The sequence below is a fragment of the Sarcophilus harrisii genome, chromosome 3, assembly GCF_902635505.1.
Source record: "Sarcophilus harrisii chromosome 3, mSarHar1.11, whole genome shotgun sequence".
NCBI classification, from domain to species: Eukaryota; Metazoa; Chordata; class Mammalia; order Dasyuromorphia; family Dasyuridae; genus Sarcophilus; species Sarcophilus harrisii.
The window spans coordinates 302,240,998-302,263,059 of NC_045428.1; the positions used below are offsets into that span (position 1 = coordinate 302,240,998).

The 22,062-nt window shown below is 36.2% G+C and overlaps 1 protein-coding gene across 1 annotated transcript; it reads left to right on the forward strand.

The window, feature by feature from the left end:
• The first annotated feature begins 9,430 nt into the window (after positions 1 to 9,430).
• On the forward strand, positions 9,431 to 18,596 carry NDUFB4 (NADH:ubiquinone oxidoreductase subunit B4). The gene is made up of 3 exons (XM_003763614.4): positions 9,431 to 9,799; positions 16,018 to 16,164; positions 18,423 to 18,596. Exons 1-3 carry the CDS (start codon positions 9,446 to 9,448, stop codon positions 18,483 to 18,485), a joined length of 564 nt encoding a protein of 187 aa, XP_003763662.2. The 5' UTR covers positions 9,431 to 9,445; the 3' UTR covers positions 18,486 to 18,596.
• The last annotated feature ends 3,466 nt before the right edge of the window (positions 18,597 to 22,062 follow it).

Consider the following 22,062-nt stretch of genomic DNA (forward strand, 5'->3'; position numbering starts at 1 on the left):
CCTAGAACTGTAAGAGTATAAGAGATTTGCCCAGTCAGACCTGTAGAATATGCCATAGGAAGAACTTAAATCTAAGTTTTCCTGACTCCTAAGGAAGCTTCCTAACAATATCTCTTAGGTACTTTATAAATTGCAAAGCCCTATATGCCTAAGTGCATTCTTATTTTTAAAGGGTTTTTGTTTTGTTTTTCTAGAAATATTGTAACTCTTTAGAACAAAACAAAATAGCAGTACAATTTTAAAATAAATTTAAGTGGTGATTTCCTTATAGACACATGCTCTATGTTTTCTCAGCACTTATAAATTCAGTTTGTGCTGTATATCACTGGGCCCTGTGCATTTTTTCCTGCCACCCCATAGAGTACCCCTCTCCCACAAAAAGATCACTGCACTGGGTTCACTCTACCATGCTCAATCTTGGTGGGAATCTAATCCAAAGAGAAAATATCAGATGTTTCTTCACTCTTTCCAGTTCAATATGCTAGACTAGAAAAACAAAGAAAATATTGAATATAGCTTTGGTTAGTTCATGTGTAGGGTGTCTTCTAACAGAGATTGTCAGGGTCCCTTTTAAAAAATTCATTCAATACATAGAACATAGGACTTAAAACACAAAAATCTCATAAATGTGTATTATTAGTATATACCTCTATTATAAAGTCTCTGCTGGGAAATAAGGAAGACTCTCTGGAGACTTATGGGACTATTGAACAGATTTCACTTCTGTCTGTACTTGTAGTTTGATTGCTTTTTGTCCTTTGATCTCTAAGGGGACCATGACATTCAAAAGGTGATGCCATAACGTGCAAGTGAATTGGATTTAAGGGAAGGAAGGCTGTTCAAGGTCATCTGCCTCACTTTTCTGGGTCCAGTGGCCAGATAAATATCAGGATGACTGGAGATATGGAGATAGCCCTGGATGCAGTGGGAAACCTCAGACTTTTTAAGTTAAGGTCTTCAACAGGTCTCAGTGATTAAGGCTAGGTAGCAATTGAGGCAAAGAATGGCCTCTTACCTAGTCAAAAAAAAAAAAAATTCCAAATAAATAAATCTGGAAGAGGAAGAGCCTCAGAGTTTCTGGTCAAAACAGAAATGACTGCTATTTACATTCACTCTGACTCTATCAGGACCCAAACAATGATCACTTGGGGCTTGGCCTGGAACCCACTTAGCTGCCCCACTGGGTATCCAACTGGAACTGGTCTGTTGGGAAACTCCTTTCTTCTTTCCTTCCTTTTCCTTTCTTTCTTTCTTCCTTTTCCTCCCTTCCTTCCTTCTTTTTCCTTCCTTCCTTCCTCCCTCCCTCCCTTCCTTCTTCCCTTCCTCCTTCCCTCCCTCTTTTCCTTCCTTCCTTCCTTCCTTCCTTCCTTCCTTCCTTCCTTCCTTCCTTCCTTCCTTCCTTCCTTCCTTCCTTCTTTCCTTCCTTCTTCCCTTCCTCCCTCCCTCCCTCTTTTCCTTCCTTCCTTCCTTCCTTCCTTCCTTCCTTCCTTCCTTCTTTCCTTCCTTCCTTCCTTCCTTCCTTCTTCCCATTCTGTAGAAATTCAAGTAAGTAGAAATTCAAGATCTAGACATATTGATCAGTCAAGTTAATAGCTTGGACCTCCAGGTTCTAGGATGACCTATTGATGTTCATTCCCTCATCAAAGAAGAGGCATAGTTACAAAGAGTTCCTCTCACCATCAATTATTGCCCATGATTGACTGAGCTCTCAAAATTTTTGAAGTAGTTACCAAGTCTAACTCTCAGGATCACTTATTGATCAGTTATGATCAGTGAAAGAAACACAAAGCAAAATAGGCAGCTAAGGATGTAAAAGCCAAATCTAAAATCTATTCAACAAACACATGTTTTCAATGCCAAATGGATAAAGCTTCCATAACTATTGTTAGGGAGGAATGAGAAATCACTTCCCTCCCCTTGGAGGGAATGGTTATGTCCCAACAAAAGGGCTAATTCTAAAGAGAATGGAAATTATCTGTTGATTATTTCCTATTTATCCCATCGATTATTTGTTTTCATGCAGTTGCTTGCATGTTTTCTCATTAGATTCTGAGTTCTGAAGGGAGTTCTTTTGCATTTCTTCATATCTTCAGCCCTTGGCATAGTACCTGGAACATAATAGGTTTTTAATAAATGTTTACTGATTAATTATTTCTACTCAATTCTGTTGGATTCTAGAGTAGATTGGCTCAGTTGCCAATTTCCTTGAGCAAAATTCTCCTACTTGTCAGGGACAAAAGTACCAACCAAAAGCCTCTAGTTGATTGTTCTCTTTAAGTAATAGACGAGGGGCACATGCATCCCTCTGCAAGTAGCCTAGTAGCATGCCTAGCTCCACCAGAAGTGTTCCAATACAACCCCTGCTTAACTTAAAAAGAGGCAAATGGTACACCTGAGGAAACAATGGTCCTAAAGCCATAAATCACCTAGTTTAAGTCTTAATCTAATATTATCTTTGTGATCCTTGGAAAGCCATTTTACCACCTGCATAATCAGTGTTCTAATTTGTTTCAATGAGGACAATAATATTTGTATGACCTACTTCATGGGATGGCTTTAAGGAAAGTCCTTTGAAAACTGTTTTTTTTTTTATGTAAATACAAACTATTATTATTATTACCTTCTATTTTTAAAGTCGTTGATTAATGATGTGTTCAAGTCCTGCATTTCTTATTAAATTGTATTCTTGAATGAAGGTGAAAAACCTGTCTTACATTTCTTTTGTAGATCTACCTAAGAATAAATGTTTACAGACTGACGGTATAATGCTCCACAAACCATGGATGCTTTAAAATATTTAAATATGTTATAAAAATATTAAATATTTGATGCTGATGGATTCTCATCAGTGCAAACACCTGCAGTTTCTGCCATCCTTCTCTATTTAGCAGCCCTTTTCTAACTTACATACAAACACCCACACACTGTCTAATGTCTCCTTGGCTGAAGTACTCAATCTGAAAGAGCCCAAATGTTCTCATTTTATAAGGAAGCCCTTATTGGCCCAGGTGCTGCCTGCCATTACTGAAGGCTCCAATTCTGAAAGAAAATTCTAGTGTTAGAAAGGATCTTATTTATAGATCCCAAATCTAGCCTCCCACCCAGAGCAAGCATGTTTGCTACAGCATCCTTGAGGGATAACTATTCAGCCTCCATTTAAATACTGCCACTGATGGGAGGCTCACTATGTCAAAAGACAATCTGTTCCATTTTTGAACAGCCTGAATTGCTGAAACATTCTTTGAGAGTATTAAAATCTGTCTTCCCATAACTTCCACCCACTGGTCCTAGCTCTGGCCCCTATGGCTAAACTGAATAAAGCTTAGATTAAACCCAGAGAGGGAAGAGACTGGAGTTAGCGGTGCTGTTTCTTTCTGTTCCTGCTCCTTTTTTCCTGGATACAGATTTTTCCCCCCCAAAGACTTGCTGTTTGGTTGGGGCTCAAACTTCTGGCCCAAGTCCAAGGGCTCTCATCCATGACTCTTGGCTTGTGGCAAGGCATGAATTTGAAACTCCAGGATTTAGACTTTCTCATTATTCATTGCTTGGAAAATAATTTTAACTTGGCTCTCTCTGGTGGTTGCAGAGGATTAGAAGAATCCCAGTGAGATTGATTATAAAACAGCTGATGAGCTCCCTGAACTAAGATCAGTCTTAATAGTAAAAAAGAGATGATTTGGATTTATCATGGGAAGGGGATGGGGACTGTACTTTAAATTTTAGGCTAATGAATGAAGATGAATCCCTTTTCTCTCAACTTTCTTTTTGCAAACGAAAGAAATAATCATTAACATTCTTGAGGAGGAACAGAGTTGAAAAAAAGAGAATAGAATAAATGGAAATGGGATGAGGAGTTATAGGATAGTGAGAAATACATTCAGCAGTCATATTAAAGAAGGGACCTTGAAATTCTCTAAAACTCCTTGAAGGAGAGATTTTCCTTGAACCCTGTATCTGTGGGACCCCGCCCACAAAGGAAACAAGATAAACAGCTTCATTCTGTTATCTAGGTGGGGTGGGTTCAGTCCTGAGCTAACCCTACTGAACTGAAGAGACTCATTAAATTCAATTCAAATTCCAGCCCAAGGTGAAACCCAGTTTATAGATAAAAAGAGCCAATTTGAAACAATTCCTTGTAGAGAGGTCCTGAAATGCCAGGCTATGCCAGGCTATGCCAAGGAAACCTCTGCCCACTGGGATGATATTCTCTTCCAGTGCTATCCTCTCTTTATGGTTCCCTAAAGAGTCTTATGCCCCTCTGTTGGGATCTCTCTACCAGAAACTTTACTTCTTTGTCAGACTTTGCCTCAAAGGAACTCAACCTTTCTATTCTTGCATAGTAAGGGCTGACTTCCCAATGCCAATAATAAACCTCTTTTATTGGTCTAGCCTTTTTGGATCTATAAATTCCCTTATGGAGAATCTCTGCGCCACCAAAAGGGGGTTCCCCAAAACTCCCTACCCTTGTGCCAAATCCCAAAGGAGTGTAGGGGAGCCTAACTTCATCATTTGGTTCCCTGAACCTTGAACCTGCCACTAAGTCATATCATTTAACTCCTTGACCACCGGAAACCCTAATCTCATTTTGGTTCCCTAAATTTAGACCTCATCATTTGGTTCTCTGACAAAAGGGAACCCCAAAACCTAAACCTGATCAATATCACTGTGAAAAAATTTGAAGCAAGTTTCTCTGCTTAAGACTTAATTTCTAGAATACATAGAGAACTAGGTCAAATGTACAAAAATAGGAGTCATTCCCCAAATTGACCAAGTGATATGAACAGTTTTTCAGATGAAGTAATCAAAGCTATCTATAGCCAAATGAGAAAGTGCTCTAAATCTCTATTGACTGGAGGAATGAATTTGAAACAATTCTGACACTACCTCATACCTATTAGATTGGTAATAGGGCAGAAAAGGAGAGTTAGAAATGTTAGAGGGGATGTGGAAAAAGTGAGACATTAATGTATTGTTGGTGGAGTTGTAAACTGATGCAGCCATTCTTTTTTTTTTTTTTTTTTAATGGCTTTTTATTTACAAGATATATGCATGGGTAATTTTTCATCATTGATAATTGCAAAACCTTTTGTTCCAATTTTTCCCCTCCTTCCCCCTACCCCAGATGGCAGGCTGACCAATACATGTTAAATATGTTGAAGTATAAGTTAAATACAATATATGTATACATGTCCAGTTATTTTGCTGTACCAAAAGAATCAGACTTTGAAATAGTGTACAGTTAGCTTGTGAAGGAAATCAAAGATGCAGGCAGACAAAAATAGAGGAATTGGGAATTCTTTGTAGTGGTTCATAGTCATTTCCCAGAATTCTTTTGCTGGGTGTAGCTAGTTCAGTTCATTACTGCTCTATTGGAACTGATTTAGTTCATCTCATTGTTGAAGAGAGCCACGTCCATCAGAATTGAATCTCATATAGTGTTGTTGTTGAAATATATAATGATCTCCTGGTCCTGCTCTTTTCACTCAGCATCAGTTCGTGTAAGTCTCTCCAGGCTTTTCTGAAATCATCCTGTTGGTCATTTCTTACAGAGCAATAATATTCCATAATATTCATATGCCACAATTTATTCAGCCATTCTCCAATTGATGGGCATCCATTCAGTTTCCAGTTTCTGGCCACTACAAAGAGGGCTGCCACAAACATTCTTGTAATACAGGTCCCTTTCCCTTCTTTAAAATCTCTTTGGGATATAAGTCCAGTAGTAATACTGATGGGTCAAAGGGTATGCACAGTTTGATAACTTTTTGAGCATAGTTCCAAATTGTTCTCCAGAACAGCTGGATGTATTCACAATTCCACCAACAATGTATCAGTGTCCCTGTTTTCCCACATCCCCTCCAACATTCAGCATTATCTTTCCCTGTCATTTTAGCCATTCTGACAAGTGTATAGTGGTATTTCAGAGTTGTCTTAATTTGCATTTCTCTGATAAATAGTGATTTGGAGCACCTTTTCATGTGGCTGCAAATAGTTTCAATTTCTTCATCTGAAAATTGCCTGTTCATATCCTTTGACCATTTATCAATTGGAGAATGGCTTGATTTCTTATAAATTTGAGTCAATTCTCTATATATTTTAGAAATGAGGCCTTTATCAGATCCTTTGGATGTAAAAATGTTTTCCTAGTTTATTGCTTCCCTTTGAATCTTCTCTGCATTAGTTTTGTTTGTACAAAAACTTTTTAACTTAATATAATCAAAATTATCTATTTTGTGATCAATGATGATCTCTAGTTCTTCTTTGGTCACAAATTCCTTCCTCTTTCACAGGTCTGAGAGGTAAACTATCCTATGTTCTTTTAATTTATTTATAATCTCATTCTTTGTGCCTAGATTATGAACCCATTTTGACCTTATCTTGGTATACATTAAGTGTGGTGGTGTCAATGCCTAGTTTCTGCCATACTAATTTCCAATTTTCTCAGCAATTTTTGTCAAATAGTGAGTTTTTATCCCCAAAACTGGGGTCTTTGGGTTTGTCAAACACTAGATTATTAAAGTTATTGGCTGTTTTGTCCTTTGAACCTAACCTATTCCACTGATCAACTAGTCTATTTCTTAGCCAATACCAAATGGTTTTGGTAACTGCTGCTTTATAATATAATTTTAGATCTGGTACAGCTAGGCCACCTTCACTTGATCTTTTTTTTTTTTTTTTTTTTTTTTTTTTTTTCATTAATTCCCTTGAAATTCTTGTCCTTTTGTTTTTCCACATGAACTTTGTTATTATTTTTTTCTAGGTCATTAAAATAGTTTTTTGGGAGTCTGATTGGTATAATGCTAAATAAATAAATTAGTTTAGGTAGTATTGTCATCTTTATTATATTTGCTCGCCCTATCCACGAGCATTTAATACTTTTCCAATTGGTTAGATCTGACTTTATTTGTGTGGAAAGCGTTTTGTAGTTTTGCTCATATAGTTTCTGATTTTCCCTTGGCAGATAGATTCCTAAATATTTTATACTATCGGTAGTTATTTTAAATGGAATTTCTCTTTGTAACTCTAACTGTTGGATTTCGTTAGTGATATATAAGAATGCTGATGACTTTTGTGGGTTTATTTTGTCTCTTGCAACTTGTTGCAGCCATTTTTTAAAGAAATTCGAAACTATGCCCCAAGTCAGGGCCACCACTAGGGTTGTATACAAAAAAAAAGGGGAAGGGGGGAAAGGGTAGGGAAGGAACTATGTATGGAAATATTTAAAATAGCAGTTCTTTTCTGGTGGCAGGGAGCTGGAAATTGGGAGTATACCCATCAATTGGAGAATAACTAAACAAATTGTGCTATGTGATTGTGATGGAATAATATTGTGCTATAAGAAATGTAACAGAATGGTCTCAGGAAAGACTTGCATGAGCTGATGAAAAGTGAAATGTACTTTATACAAAGTAAAAGTAATATTTTAAGATGACCCACTTTGAATGAGTTGGTTATTCTCAGAAATACAATGATCCAGGACACTCTAAAGGATTTATGATGAAAAATGCTATATATCTCCAGAGAAGAAACTGATTGTATCTGAATAGATATAGAAATATACTTTTTTTTACTTGCTTTATTTTTCTTGTTTTTTTTTTTAATATATATTTTCTTTTACATGACATGAAATGTGCTTTGCATGACTACACATCTCAAATTGCTTGCTTTTTCAATGAGGGAGACGAAGTGGAGGAAAGAAATAAATATTTTCCTAGTAAAGTCAAGCTAATAAAAACAGATATGTATTTTATGTGATTCAGTGGATAGAATGCTGCGCCTGCAATCAGAAACTCATCTCCATAAGTTAAAATCCAACCTTGGGTACTTCTTAGCTATATGATCCTGGGCTAGTCACTGTCTGCCTTAGTTTTCTCATCTTAAAATGAGTTGGAGAAGGAAATGGCAAACCATTCCAGGTCAAGAAAATCCTAGACGGCTATGAAAAGTTGGACATTACTGAAACAATTGAAACAAATGAATACTAGATGTGCAATATAGAATCACCTATTCTGAGCTAGGCATTGTATTTAACACATAGGATACAAAAAAAGCAAAAGAAATCCCTGTTCTACAGCAATTCACAAGCTAGGTATGAAATTAGGCCATGAAATATCACATATGAGGACAGGAATGTTTGGTTGGAGCATGTTTTGAATCCCAGACAAAAAAATTTGATTCCTATCCTATAGGCCATGGGAAACCTTCAAAACTTCTGGAACAGATGAGCTACATCTGTGATTAAGGATTATCAGACTGGCAGCTCTATGGATGATGAATTAGAGAGCGGATAGATACCAGGTGATGGGAATCAAGATTTGGCAACTGACTTGATGTGGGAGAAAGGTGAGGGATAGTGGGGTAAGATGCAGAAGTCTAAGATGAACCTGAGTTTGGAAACCAGTTTGACTAGAAGATGGGAATTTCCTCTACAGAAATAGAGGTATTAAGACGAGGACAAGTTTAGGGTCAAAGTAAATTAATTTTGTTTTGGACATTTTGAATTTCAGATGCCTACGATATTGGAGAGTAGACTTTTCAGGTCTTTGCCAAGATTTGGTTCAAAGAAATTTCCTATTTTTTTTTTTTATATAACTTTCCAAAAATTGCTCTCAGAAAACAAAACAAAACAAAAACTTTGCATTTAGAATATTTCCTGTGGTCAAGGATTACTATATTTTTGCTTTTGCAAACCTAGCTCCTAATATTTATAGGTATATATTAAATACCTATTTATTTAATATATTTATATTTATAGTATATATTATTATATATTATATATTATTATACTATATTATATTAATATACCATATATTTAATATATATTTTTCGGTTGGTTGATGATGACAAAGGAAAATATAAAACGTATATATATATACTCATAACATACGGCAGGCAGGGGACACCCGAGAATTATGAGCTCATAGATTTAGAAGCCCTGCAGGAGTTTTTATCTAATCCGATCCTATTTTACAGGTAAGGAAACTGAGGTATAGCTTGGGGAACTGATTTGCCCGAAAAGGCAAAATTTATTTTATTTTTAAAATTTAAATGACAAGATTAGAGAGTGTCACAGCCAGGTAAATGCTTGCAACAACTGGCTCTCCAAAAAACGTATGCAGGAAACATTTTAAAGTTGGATCTGCATTAAAATATTTCTTCATCATTTTCTTGCGTTATACAATCACCACATCAAGCAAGCTCGGATTCGTAGCATTTACCGATTTTCCGAGTTGTAAGAGACCATAATGAAAATTTAACAAGCGGCTCTCTCCGCCCATGCAACTGTAACCAATTCCAGGCAGGATGAGAATTCTGCCTTGAATTGCTAAAGGTGGAATGGGAAGCCCAGCCCCCAAACGCTGTAAGAAACGGCCAGGTCTAGGCATGCGCAGTCCAGTCAGCGCGGGGAGTGGGGGGTGGGGAGAGGAGTATAAAAGGAAGCAAGATGGAAAGAATTCAGAGATCTCATTGGCTCCAGCCCTGTCCTCTAGGAGACTCCCAAAGGCAGACGCTAAGGTCAAAGCCAGAGAAGGCTGGGACGCATGCGCCAGGAGACGGGGCACTTCCGGCAGAAGGCGGGCCTTTCGGGACTGCGCAGGCGCCAGTGCCCAGCTGCGCTTCCAAGATGTCTAAGTACGTCCCGTCTCGGCTGGCCTCCTTGCCCCCGACCCTCGATCACGCCGAGTACGACACATCGTCCGAGGTCCGGCGGGCGCAGATCGAGCGGCTGGCCATCCGCGCCCGCCTCAAGCGCCAGTACCTGCTGCAGTACGACAACCCTCACCGCCGAGGGATCATCGTGAGTAGGGGGGGCGGCGCCGGGGTCACCGGGGCGGCCCGTCCCGGCCTGGGCCCATCCTACCTGCCGGGCCTTGAAGGCCGAGACTGCCTGTGGTGGGGAGCCGTAAACACCCTCTCCCCGCGTTTGTGTCCGCGCTCTGAGGAGGAGGAGGAGGAGGAGGAGTCATAAAGCAACGAGGAGTGCCAATGTGGCTCTTTATACAGTTGTCCTCCAAGGCTTAGCCCCTAACACTCTGTCTTTGTACAGTTGTTGTCCCGGCCTTTAGAGCGCAGCTCCCTGAAGGCAGGGATTGTTAGCGCCCTTTTTTGCATCCCTGGTGCCTTCGCCCAAGCCTAGCGCGCAGGCGCTTACTAAATGTTTATTGCCTTGAGTTGAATTAGTACTGTGCCTGGCACATAGTGGGCGCTTCCTAAATGTTTATTGCCTTCAGTTGAATTAGTACTATGCCTGGCGCATAGGGGGCGCTTACTAAATGTTTATTGCCTTGAGTTGAATTAGTACTATGCCTGGCACATAGGGGGCGCTTACTAAATGTTTATTGCCTTGAGTTGAATTAGTACTGTGCCTGGCGCATAGTGGGCGCTTATAAATGTTTATTGCCTTGAGTTGAATCAGTGCTATTCCTGACGCATAGTGGGCGCTTACTAAATGTTTATTGCCTTGAGTTGAATTAGTACTGTGCCTGGCGCATAGTGGGCGCTTATAAATGTTTATTGCCTTGAGTTGAATTAGTGCTATTCCTGACGCATAGTGGGCGTTTACTAAATGTTTATTGCCTTGAGTTGAATTAGTACTGTGCCTGGCGCATAGTGGGCGCTTAATAAACATTTACTGAATTGAATCTGCCTAGTGCCCGGCACACTATAGGCCCTTTATAAATGCTTACTATCTTAACTTTGAAGCAGTTCTTCATGTTCCCAGCTGGATGCCCTTCACATCTCAAATTCAGTGTGTCCCAAACTGAACAAATCATCCCCTCTTCCTTCACTAATTCTCACTCCTGATTCCCTTGTTCTAACAATCCTATCAAATTTGATCATTCTTAAAAAGATTTGGAGGTGAGACAGTGACATTGACATAGGTAATCAATAAAATGTTTGTTGAGTTGCCTTTTGAAGCATTCGGAGGTTCCCAAAGCGATTTACACCCACCAACTCAAGTTAACCCCTCGTCATTTGTAGGGAGATTAAATGACTTCATAGAAGTGGTAGAGAGTGAATGCCTGGGGTAGGTTTTGAACACAAGTCTTATGTCTCCAAGACCAGCTTATACACTAACATTCTGTGCTTATAAAGTATACATAGAGTGTCCCCAAAATCTTAACCCATTTTAAAGTATTAACAGCTTAAATCTTCAACTGCATTGAGACTTTTGGAACCTCCTGGGGTCTCATATAATCCCTAATACACAATAGATGGCAAAGATTGGACTTATTTTTCAGATGAGGAAACTGAAGTTTTGATTAACAAATAACAACAATAATAATGATGATGTTTATATGGTACTTAAGTTTGCAAAGTGTTTTACACACACAAGGATATCAGAACTGAGATTCAAACCTAGGTTACCTGACTTCTGAATTCCATCTTTCCACTAAATCAGGTTGATTCTAAGCAAGTGGAGTCTCAGTTTCTTCATTTGTAAAGTGGAGATAATAGTGCTTACAATGTGTTGCTGGAAGTGCTTTATAAACTTTAAACTTCTTAGAAAAATAGTTATTATTACCTTGTTTTTTGTTGCAAAAATAAAACAAGATGCAATTTTCACCATCTTTGAAATGTTACATAGTCATAGAATATTAGAGTTAGAAGGATTGTCTAATCTTTCCCCCTCACCTTTATAGTTGAGAAAACTGGGCTAGAGGGATGAAGTGACTTGGTAATGGTCATATAAGTAAAGTTAAAGAGCCAGGAGTTGAACTTTTTCTTCCTTTTTCAAAGTCAGTGCTTTTTCCTTTATACCATACCATCTCCCTCTTCTAAAGTTCTTGTTTCATCCTTCAGACTTTTCTGGAATACCTTCAGAAAGGTAGCCTACTTTCCCATTGTAAACTAGGAGAACCTGACTTGGATTGTCAAGGTGGTAGTAATGATAACACATTTTATGACTGTTCAGTTTACAGAATGCTTTCTCATCAACAATCTGGTGTAATAAATAATATAAATATTATCCTTTAAAAAATTTTTTTTTAACAAATGAAAAACAGGCTAGAGAGGAGAAATGATTTGCCCAACATTATAGGGCAATAGGAGACAGTGAGATAACTTAGTGGATAGAGCACTGGGCCTGAAGTCAGGAAGACCCGAGTTCAAATCCAGCCTCAGATATTTACCAACTGTGCAACCCTGGGCAAATAAATCACTTAACTTCAGTTTACCTTAATGCACTTGAAAAGGAAATGGCAAACCACTTCAGTATCCTTGCTAAGAAACCCCCTGGACAGTTTTGGCATCCTGTTGTTCAAGGGGTCATAAAGAGTAAGATGCGACTGAACAGCAAATAGGGACAATAAAGTTCAGAGGCAGAACTAGAACCTTGGCCAGAAGGCCTTTTTCTCTTATATTGAGCTGCCTTCTTTACCTAGAACGACCAGCTCAGCCATGTTGAGAATTGAACTGGGAGAGAACTTGATATCTGAATTCCTGTAACAGATGTGTATTAATAGCTTTCTAGTTGTGGGAAGAAGAAATATTTCTCAGAAAGAGGTTATTTGGGAAAAAGCAGTTGGATAGTTATAAAATTCTCAAATTGATTAGTTTAGAATGTATCCTATTTTAGTTACTGGAAAAGAGCTCAGTATTTTCCTCTGTCTGTGTCATGACTTTGGAATCAAAGATCCTCATGAGCAACTTTACTTTTCCCCTCCTCATCACTAGTAAAGTGTTTTGTGAATATTTATTTTATGTATGCATATATATATATTAGTATAGTATATTTGCCTCATGCCATATTATTTAGTTTTCATATTACTAAAGCTCAAACGTGTCTTATCAAGATTATGAAAGCAGCTCTATTTGTAGTTCTATTTATTGTATTGCGGAGGACATTTTTGACATTTTTTGATTATAAGAGTTATACTTGATTGTTATCACATTTTAGGATGCCATTCTGAAGTTACTAATTTGATCCAATTCTGGAGGTGACACAGAAACTTAATAGTAAGGTCAGGAATCATAGGGCAAGGCACCAAGTATAACTCTTTCCTTTTATGAGGCACAGAGATTTTAAGTGACTTGCTTGAGGTCACACAGATAGTAAATATCTGAGGCAAGATTTGAACCCAAGTTTTCATGCTACAACTATAGTATTTACTGCCTGACCTTAAGTAACAAAGAATATCAAAGTGAATTTTTCCATGAGAATATGGAATATTCTACTATCAGTGTTCTAGCTATTATTTCTCAAAGGAATGATTTTTATTTACATTAAATTTAAATTCCTAGATAGACCTAATTTGACCTTGTGCAGTTTGTTGCAGACCTTCTTCCAGCCCTATCACTCAACTGAAACAGCTGTCTCCAAAATTGCCAAGAATTGCAAATCTGTTCCCACATCTGTTGGTGTTCTTTCTCAGTTCTTGTCCCTCTTGACCTCTTGGTGGTATTTGGCTCTTGCTTACTTTTTCTTGCTGTGCACTTCCATCTCTCTAGTTTTTATGATGCTGCTTTTTTGGTTCTCCCTGTTTTATTTTTTCTCGAACTCCTCATCTGGATCTTCATCAGTGTCATGCTCATCAACTAGGCCCTCTTATCTTTTTCTCCTTATGCTGTCTCACTTAATTATTTCATCAGTTTCTATGAGTTTATCTCATAATCTCTAGGTAGATGATTCCCAAATACTTGAATCCTATCCTGATTTCCTGGACTCCAATTTCACACTACTTACTATCTGTTTGGATATTTTGAACTAGATGTAGTGTGGGCATTTCCACTACTATTTGTCCAAAACAGAACTTGATTATCTTTCTCTTCTCTTCCCTGACCTTAGAGACTTCTGTCCTTCCAAACTTTCCTATAACTGGTGAAATTACCACTGTGTTCAAAGTCACCCAGGGTTCAATGGTGGTGTTGCCTCAGCACCTTGCTCTCACTTCACATAGCCAGTTTACTGACAAATTTCCTTGGAAGTGCTCTTCCTTTTTTTTTTTTCCTGAGGCAGTTGGGATTAAGTGAGTTGCTCAAGGTCACACAGCTAGGAAGTGTAAAGTATCTGAGGCCAGATTTGAAGTCCTCCTGATTTCAGGGCTGGTGCTCTATCCATTGTGCCATCTAGCTCCCCATTATTAATCTTCTTTTTTCACCCAGCTATCACCCTAGTTTAGGCAATTATTACCACTCACCTGGACTATTGTAATAGCCTTCCAGTTGGCCTTTCTGTATTGAATTTGCCTTTTCATTCTTAAAAATACTATCTTTGTCCTTGCCTCATAAGTTACAAAATTGTACGTACCTTCCCACTAAGAGGTGCTGCTATATACTTTATCTTAGATCAGAGAGGGAGGGAAATTATCTGGATATACAAAAAATATTGGAGACTGGATGAACAAATTAGAGTATATAAATGTAACAGGAATGCTATCATGCCATAAGAAACAATGAAAGGAGTATAGTTTCAGAGGAAACCTAGGAAGACTTGTATTGATGCAGACAGAAGTGAGCTGAACCTGGAGGACAATTTTTATAGTAATATCAAAATAATAAGCAACTTTGAAAGACTTAAGAACTTAGATCAACACGGTAACTAGCTGTAGTTCCAGTGGATATATGATGATATATGCTACCCCTCTTCTGTCAGAGAAGTGATGGATTTAGGTTGTAGATTGAGATCTGTATTTTTTTTTTAAGACATGACCAATGCAAAAATTTGTTTTCCTTGACAGATTATTTTTTCCAAAGGTTTTGTGTTTTTGTGTATGTGTGTCAGTGGGAGGGAATGATAATAAACAATAAATGCTTTGTTGATCCATTGATTTAATGACTTTTGTTCTACAAAATCTGCATTTTTGTGTTAAAACCATAATATTTCACATAGTCACATATGTGTGCAAATTTCACATTCAGTTAATTTGCAAATATTCTACTTCAGGAAACTGGTGATTTGGTAACTTTATCTGTCAGTCTTTTGAATTACTTGTATAGGCAGTAGGAGTGAACTGTTTACATTTCAGTATTTGTAATTATATGTAATTGTTACTACACTTTGTTAGGGTAGTGTTCACCATTTAAAATAACAGACATTAGGTTGGTTTTATTAACAGCAGTTTTGTGAGCTATGAATACTTTTCTTCAATAAGCAGTTACAGTGACTTTAAAAAACAAGCCTCTATTTAAATTTTTTTCTTTAAAATTATAAGTAATTTTTTTGGGGGGAGGGGAAGATTAGCCAAGCCAGCAGCAGAAACGTATTTTCCGAGTTTTTGGTTCAGTTTTTACCATCCTGATTATATGCTGATACAGTGGATAGAATACAGGGCTTGGAGTCATGAAGCCCTGAGTTCAAATCCAGCCTTAGCCACATATTAACTGATTGAGTAAATCACTTAACCTCTGTTTGCTTTAGTTTCCTTATCTGTAAAATGGAAATAATAGTATCTACCTCACAGAATTTTTGAAAGGATCAAATGAGATAATAATTGAAAAGATCTTTATATCATGCCTGACATAGACTAGAGGCTGTATAAATGTTATTCTGTACTGTAAAGAACAATTAATTCTGGCCATCAGCAAGAAGAGTATTAGAAATAAAAGCACAATCTTTTATGAAAGTATGATAAACTGAAAAATAAAGACGTAATCTTAGAAAGATGAAGAGGATATGTAAAGGTAAGATAGTCTGTTTTAATAGATAAGAATTGGGTAAATGTTTCCTTAGTTAACAAAACTAGGAGACAATACTTGAACCAAAAGTAATTTTAAGAGAACTGAAAGAAAGAAAATATTGCATTGTAAGTGTCAAGTATGTGGAAACCGAGATGTTCAGATAGGATGGAAGAATAAATAAGTGCTAGATAGCTTTAGAAACTAATAAATGAGTTTCCAAAAGGATTTTAGAAACATTCTGGTTAAGTTCCTAATCTATTTGGATGATATTTTAGGAGCAGCTATCATATTTCCTCATAAAACATCTCTTGTGCTATCTATCATTAGAGACAGAATACCAGCTAGATGGAAATTGTTTTGATCCAATTTGGGAGTGTTTTGTGTTCTTTATTTTAGGAAGATCCTGCTTTGATTCGTTGGACCTATGCAAGAACAGCAAATATCTACCCGAATTTCAGACCTACTCCCAAGACCTCATTCTTAGGTGCTGTGTTTGGAATTGGTCCTCTTTTCTTCTGGTATTATGTTTTTAAAACTGATAGGGTAAGTTATAGAGTGTATAATGTTTAATCTAATAAATGTTGAATTGTTGAATACGTTCTAACTGCTAGCTTCAGCTGTGACTCTTTTTCTTGGAAGACTGCATAAGCTTCTTGGTAGCTACACAGAATTGAAGTCTACAAGGTCAACTATGATTCTTTCAGTCCATAACTCAGCATCCAGATTACATGCATAGTAAATTTGACTAACAAGCCTTTTTTCTCCCCTTTAAATTCTTTTTTTTTTTTTTTTTTTAATGAGAAATGACAAATTAGCTGACATGAGGAATTTTTAAAAAGTCATATTAGGAATTTTTTTTTTTAAATCAGCAAATAGCCCTTTGGGTATATGTTGAGATGATTATGCACTTAAATAAATTCTGTTACCTTTTTTATCTATAGGCCAAGAAGCCCCTAGGTTTAATTCCTTTGAAAATCAGTTATTTAGAATTGAAAAATAATTCTCCTATGGAAATAAGGATGCTAAAGATTATCTAACCCACTGCATACCTGAAATGCTATATATTTATTAATAGAAAAAATAATGGTACAATATGAATAATTAAACAAAGCATAAACAAAATTGACAGTAGTGAATAATTTTTTGAGTACTAGTTTGTGAAGATATGTAGATAGCCTCCTTTTTTTTCTTCTTTCTTTTCTTGATCAGATTAAGGCAGTCTGTAATCTTGGTTTAGGGAAAGGTCAGACCACTGAGCTCTGATTCTAGACTAATTTAGAGCTTTGATTATATTCTACTATAGTTCCTCATTATTTCTCAGTTTTTCCTGAGAGTTAAATTTGAAGCTCATTAGAAGAAAGTATTTCACTTGATTCTTTCCTGGTTAACCCTTCTATACTCAGATCAGGAGTAGAGATTAGTCAGAATGGCATCTGTCCCTGTGCAATACTTGCAAAACCATAGCTCTTTCAGAGCTCAGTTTAGGTGCTACTGCTTCCATGAGGACTTTTGTGATTTCCCCAGCTGTGAAAACTCCTTCCCTCTTCCCTGTGAGAACAAGAAGCCTTTCCTTGGTTGGTTGGTTGATTGATTGATAAGAGAAGGAAGTCTGCCATTAATTTGATGCTTCACTTAGCTATTGACAAGGTTAGCTGTTCCTGGAGTTGACAAGACGATTAGTTTCTTCCTTGGTAGATATTGAGAAGAGCCTTAGGAAAGGAAGGCTTTTAAATTAATAGGGAACATTTGCCTGCAGCTAGTGGGTATTTCTATGTGATTGCTTTATTTCTTTAAGATGTTCCTAATTCCTGATTTGTTCAATATTAAACTATTTTAGTCATTTGGAAAATTAATTAATTATTAGGGAAAGAAGTTCAGATAGACTCCTTATAATTTTTTTAATAATTACTTTCAAATTAAATATGCAATGGATGGATTGAAAATAATTTATGGAAAGTTTGTATTTTGAGGATTTCTTGTACTTTAATGTTCAGAATGTTGTTTCAGCAATCAGGATGCTGATCATGTTTTTAAAGTAAGAAAAGGCATATTTATAGGTATAGAAAAGCTTTTGATAAAGTTACTCTTAATTCTACCTAATTTTCCATATAAAGAGAAGCATCACTTTAATTGGAGTACTGCATTCTCTCAATATCTTAATAGAAGCTTTGTTGTATTTAGTAATTCAGAGTATCATTCTGTTCTCTAAGTTTCCAAATACCCTATTGAGATATTCCATGAAATCTACTTACTATCTAAGTATAGCATGCTCTGAAATAACTTCTCTTTTTCAATACTTTCAATGAAGGATAAGGGTTGGGAAAGCAAAATTTTCATTCCTGAGGAAGGTTATTAGATTTCATTAAATTTCATCATCTAATTATCTGTTATATTGAAGTATGAATGACTTAGAGGTTCAAGGTAGGATATATAGACTTAACAGTAATATAATATTACCAGTAATTACCAATAATCATTATTTAGCATCTATTTTCTCATCTCTAGTATTGGGGGTGTTATAGTTTATTGACTCAAATCAGCCACTGGTTAGTATAATTAGAACTGTGAGAAATCTGAGGAGAGAGGTTTCTGCTTCTTCTTTGCTGACTCTATAGATGTCCTTCTATTTCAGAGTGTCTTCTGGGTGTCTGGGACTAAAGTAAATATTCAAGCACAAACAAACCACAAACTGGATAAAGATGTTTATCTTCAATAATCTTTGACTGTTTTCTTATAATTGGATTTTGGTTTTATTAGAGTACATTTATATATTTAAATTTTTTTTTTTTCTGTCTTTATAGGACAGGAAAGAAAGACTTATTCAAGAAGGAAAATGGGAAAGACCACTGAGCATTACTTACTAAGTCTGAAAAAATATGATTGCTATGTATTTAAATCACTGTATTGCACATCTTGAAAAAGATGAATTCTTGCTTAAATAAATTTTATGATACTCATTAAACAGTCTTTTTCTTAATAGTGTTTTTTATTTTTCTTCAGGGTTTTCTCCTATATTTTCTCATTTGTTTTTCCTGATAATACAACAAGGGAGGTAGAAGAGGTACTATCTCTATTTCATATTATTTGGCGGTAAAATCATATAAAAAGCAAAGATTGAAAGCATATTGCTCTCTTTTCTATAATGCTTCAATGTGAGGGTGTCCCAACACACCTTGAAATACTACATGAACTTGTTGCTAATCCTACCAAAACAATCCTTTTGCTATATGGTACTTTATCTGCCTTATATAATATGACTGCAGGTTTAAAAAGTCCCCTTAAAAAAGAGCTTGATCTCACACTAAATTCTTATTACTAATAAAGATGGAAAGACTCAAATGGGCAAACTTCTGCCTTGGTAGTAGTGAAAAAGGCCACCAATAGCAAAATGAAATTGAAGTCTTATTTCAAATGATACTTTTTAAAAAATTATGTAAAACAATATAAAATTTTAAAAAAACATAAAAAGAAAGAAAAACAGAAAATGGGGAAAATTTGTCATAGAGAATTCAAAATATATAACAAATTTCCATTTCGAGAAAACATATAATAGAAGACGTTATATTCATAGTGTCCATCTTTCTTTGTCTTTGTGTAGATTACTTATTTGTTTTCTGCTGTGCACTTTTTGCTTTATTCTTTTTTTCCCCTTTCATCCTCTCCACCTCCCTCAAGCAGGCCACAATTAAGCACAAATATATATATATATATATTTTTTTTTTTTTCACATTTTTAATAGTATTTTATTTTTTCAAATACATGCAAAGGTAGTTTGCAATATTCACCTTTGCAAAACCTTGTGTTCAAATTTTTTTCCCTCTCTTCTACCCTCCCCTCTCCTCAAGACAGCAGGCAATCTGATATAGGTTAAATATAAGCATTGCTATATTTATGTGTATGTATGTATACATACCCACATATAAATGTATGTGTATGTATTTTGTGTGTATATTCACCTGGATATAGGCACATATCTATAGACATATACCTACATGCATGCGTGTGTGTGTGTGTGTGTGTGTGTGTGTGTGTTTGTGTTTGTGTATATGCATTTACATGAATTTAGACATTTATATAAAACAATATGGTTGATATGTAGATTTCTCTCTTGGTTGAATTTTTTAGTTTGACTTTGAGATCAAGGATTACTAGTCCTACTTTTTTTTCCTTAATAAATTCTATTCCTGATCTTTGTTATTCTATTTGTGTGTATCTCTTAATTCCTATCCTTGCTAGCACTTCTACTTTAGTTGTAGTCTTTAACTTGCCTTGCTGTTATTTAACCTCCCACCTACCTATTACATAACCCTAACCCCATCCTCACTTACATTCTTTCCCTCTGGTTTTCTCCCTCTTTTATCCTTTTCCCATTAATCTACACACTTAATTCTACTGCTTTCTGTATTCCACCTTATCCTATTTCTTCCCACCCTCATTACTTTATAGATTTTGAAGAGTGCTATACCCTTCCTGGTATACACACACACACACATACACACACATACATATGTCTGTGTATGTATGTGCTGGGTCTTCTGCATTTCATATAATTACTGCTTTTATCTTACTTTTTTAGAGTCAGATCAGCTTTGCCCCAATCTTTTAAACTATGCAATTACTGATGTCAGTCTTAGACATATGACTTATATTTCTACATATAAAATATAAACAGTTTGTCCTTGTTTGGTCCCTTAAAATTAGCTTTTGGTGTTGGCTCTTATATGTTAAATTTTCTATTGAGTTCAAGTTTGGTTGAGACAAAATCCTGAAAATCTGAGAGTTTGTTGATGTGCTTTTTTTTTTTCCATTCAATACTATGGTTAATTTTGTTGGGCATAATATTTTTGACCATGGGCCTAGTTCTTTTGGTTGTCCATATATGTTATTCCAGACCGTGGTTTTTTTAATTGTAGCTGTTGATAAATCCTGTACAATTCGAATTGTAGTTCCAGCATATTTGAATTCTTTTTTCACATTTTAATAGTATTTTATTTTTTGTTTGTTTCTTTAATCTGGAGGTTTCAAAATTTAGCAATAATTTTCCTATGTGTTTTTCTTGTAGGATTTCTTTCAGGAAGTGGTTAGTGATTTTTTTTTTTTTTTTCTATTTGTACTTTTTCCTCTTGTTCTATCACTTCAGGATAGTTTTCTATGATTATTTGATTATTATGTCAAGGGTTTTTTTTTTTTTTTGGTCACAGCTTTCAGGTTGTCCAATTGTTCTTAAGTTTTCTCTTGATCTTTTGTACAGATCTGTTGTTTTTCTCATAAGAAATTTCACATTCTATTTTTTATATTTTGTTTTGTTGTTTCTTAGTCTTTTGTAGCTTTATTGACTTCCCCTTGCACAATTCTAATTTTCAAAAAAATCATATTCTTTTAAGATTCTGGATGGTCTTTTCTAGTCAGTTGACTTTCTTTTTATAGTTTGTTTTTGTTGGATGATTTTTTTTTAAAGTTTTACCTCAATTTTTTTCTTGATTTCTGAAGTCTTTTTTGAGTTCTTTAATAAATTCTTTTTAAGCAGGTAGCTATTTAATGTAACTCTTTGGGGTTGGAGAGATGTTTTTTTACTTCAGTGTCCTCCTCTGAAAGTGAACCCCAATGTTTCCTATTCCCATAGTAAGTTTCTATAGTTGGCTTCTTTCTCCTTTGTCAATTTTTTTTTTTTTTTTTTTTAATGAGAACTTAATTAGTGTAACCATCTCTAGTCCTGAAGTTGGGGAGATGATGCCTCTGGCTTCCCATCAGTTCTTCCCTCTGGTCTGGAATCCCCAACCAAGACATCCACCCTCCTATAAGTTCCTGCAGCCAGCTTTCCTTCCAGGACTGCATCTCAGCAGGGTCTGGCTTTATCAGGTGAGGTTCCCTCAATCCTTGAGGTAGAACTACCCCCACTCCTCAGGGTGTCTGGGAGGTGAAAGTTCCAGTTGTTTGAACTGAGGTGACTTCCAAACCGAGCTAGTCCCAGGGCTCCCCCTTTGCTATTTTAGTGGAGCTAGCCTGGAGGTGATTACACTTCATACCAATTACCTCTTTCCTGGACTTTTTTTTTGGGGGGAGGGATATGGGGGGGTCCTCTCTGGTTGTCTCTGGAAGGCCCCTGTTATACCTCTAGTTTTATTTTTCACCAGTGTTCATCTATAGGTGTAATTTTGTTTTGTATTTAGGGAGAATCTGGAGAGCTTGGAATTTTCCAATCTGTTCCACCATCTACCCAGAATCCTAACTATTCCAAATGACTCTTGAGGGTTTTGATGAAATCTTGTATTTGGGAGCTTGCCTTCCCTCTATCTCCTACTTTCTCAAAGAAAAAAAAAATGCCTCTTTGTCCTCTTAGTTCCTGCTAAATATAAGCTGCAAAAAGGAGGACTAGATTTGCTACCATTATAATTATCCATCGCAGGAAAATGATGGCTTCTCACTAAGTGTAGTTTGGAT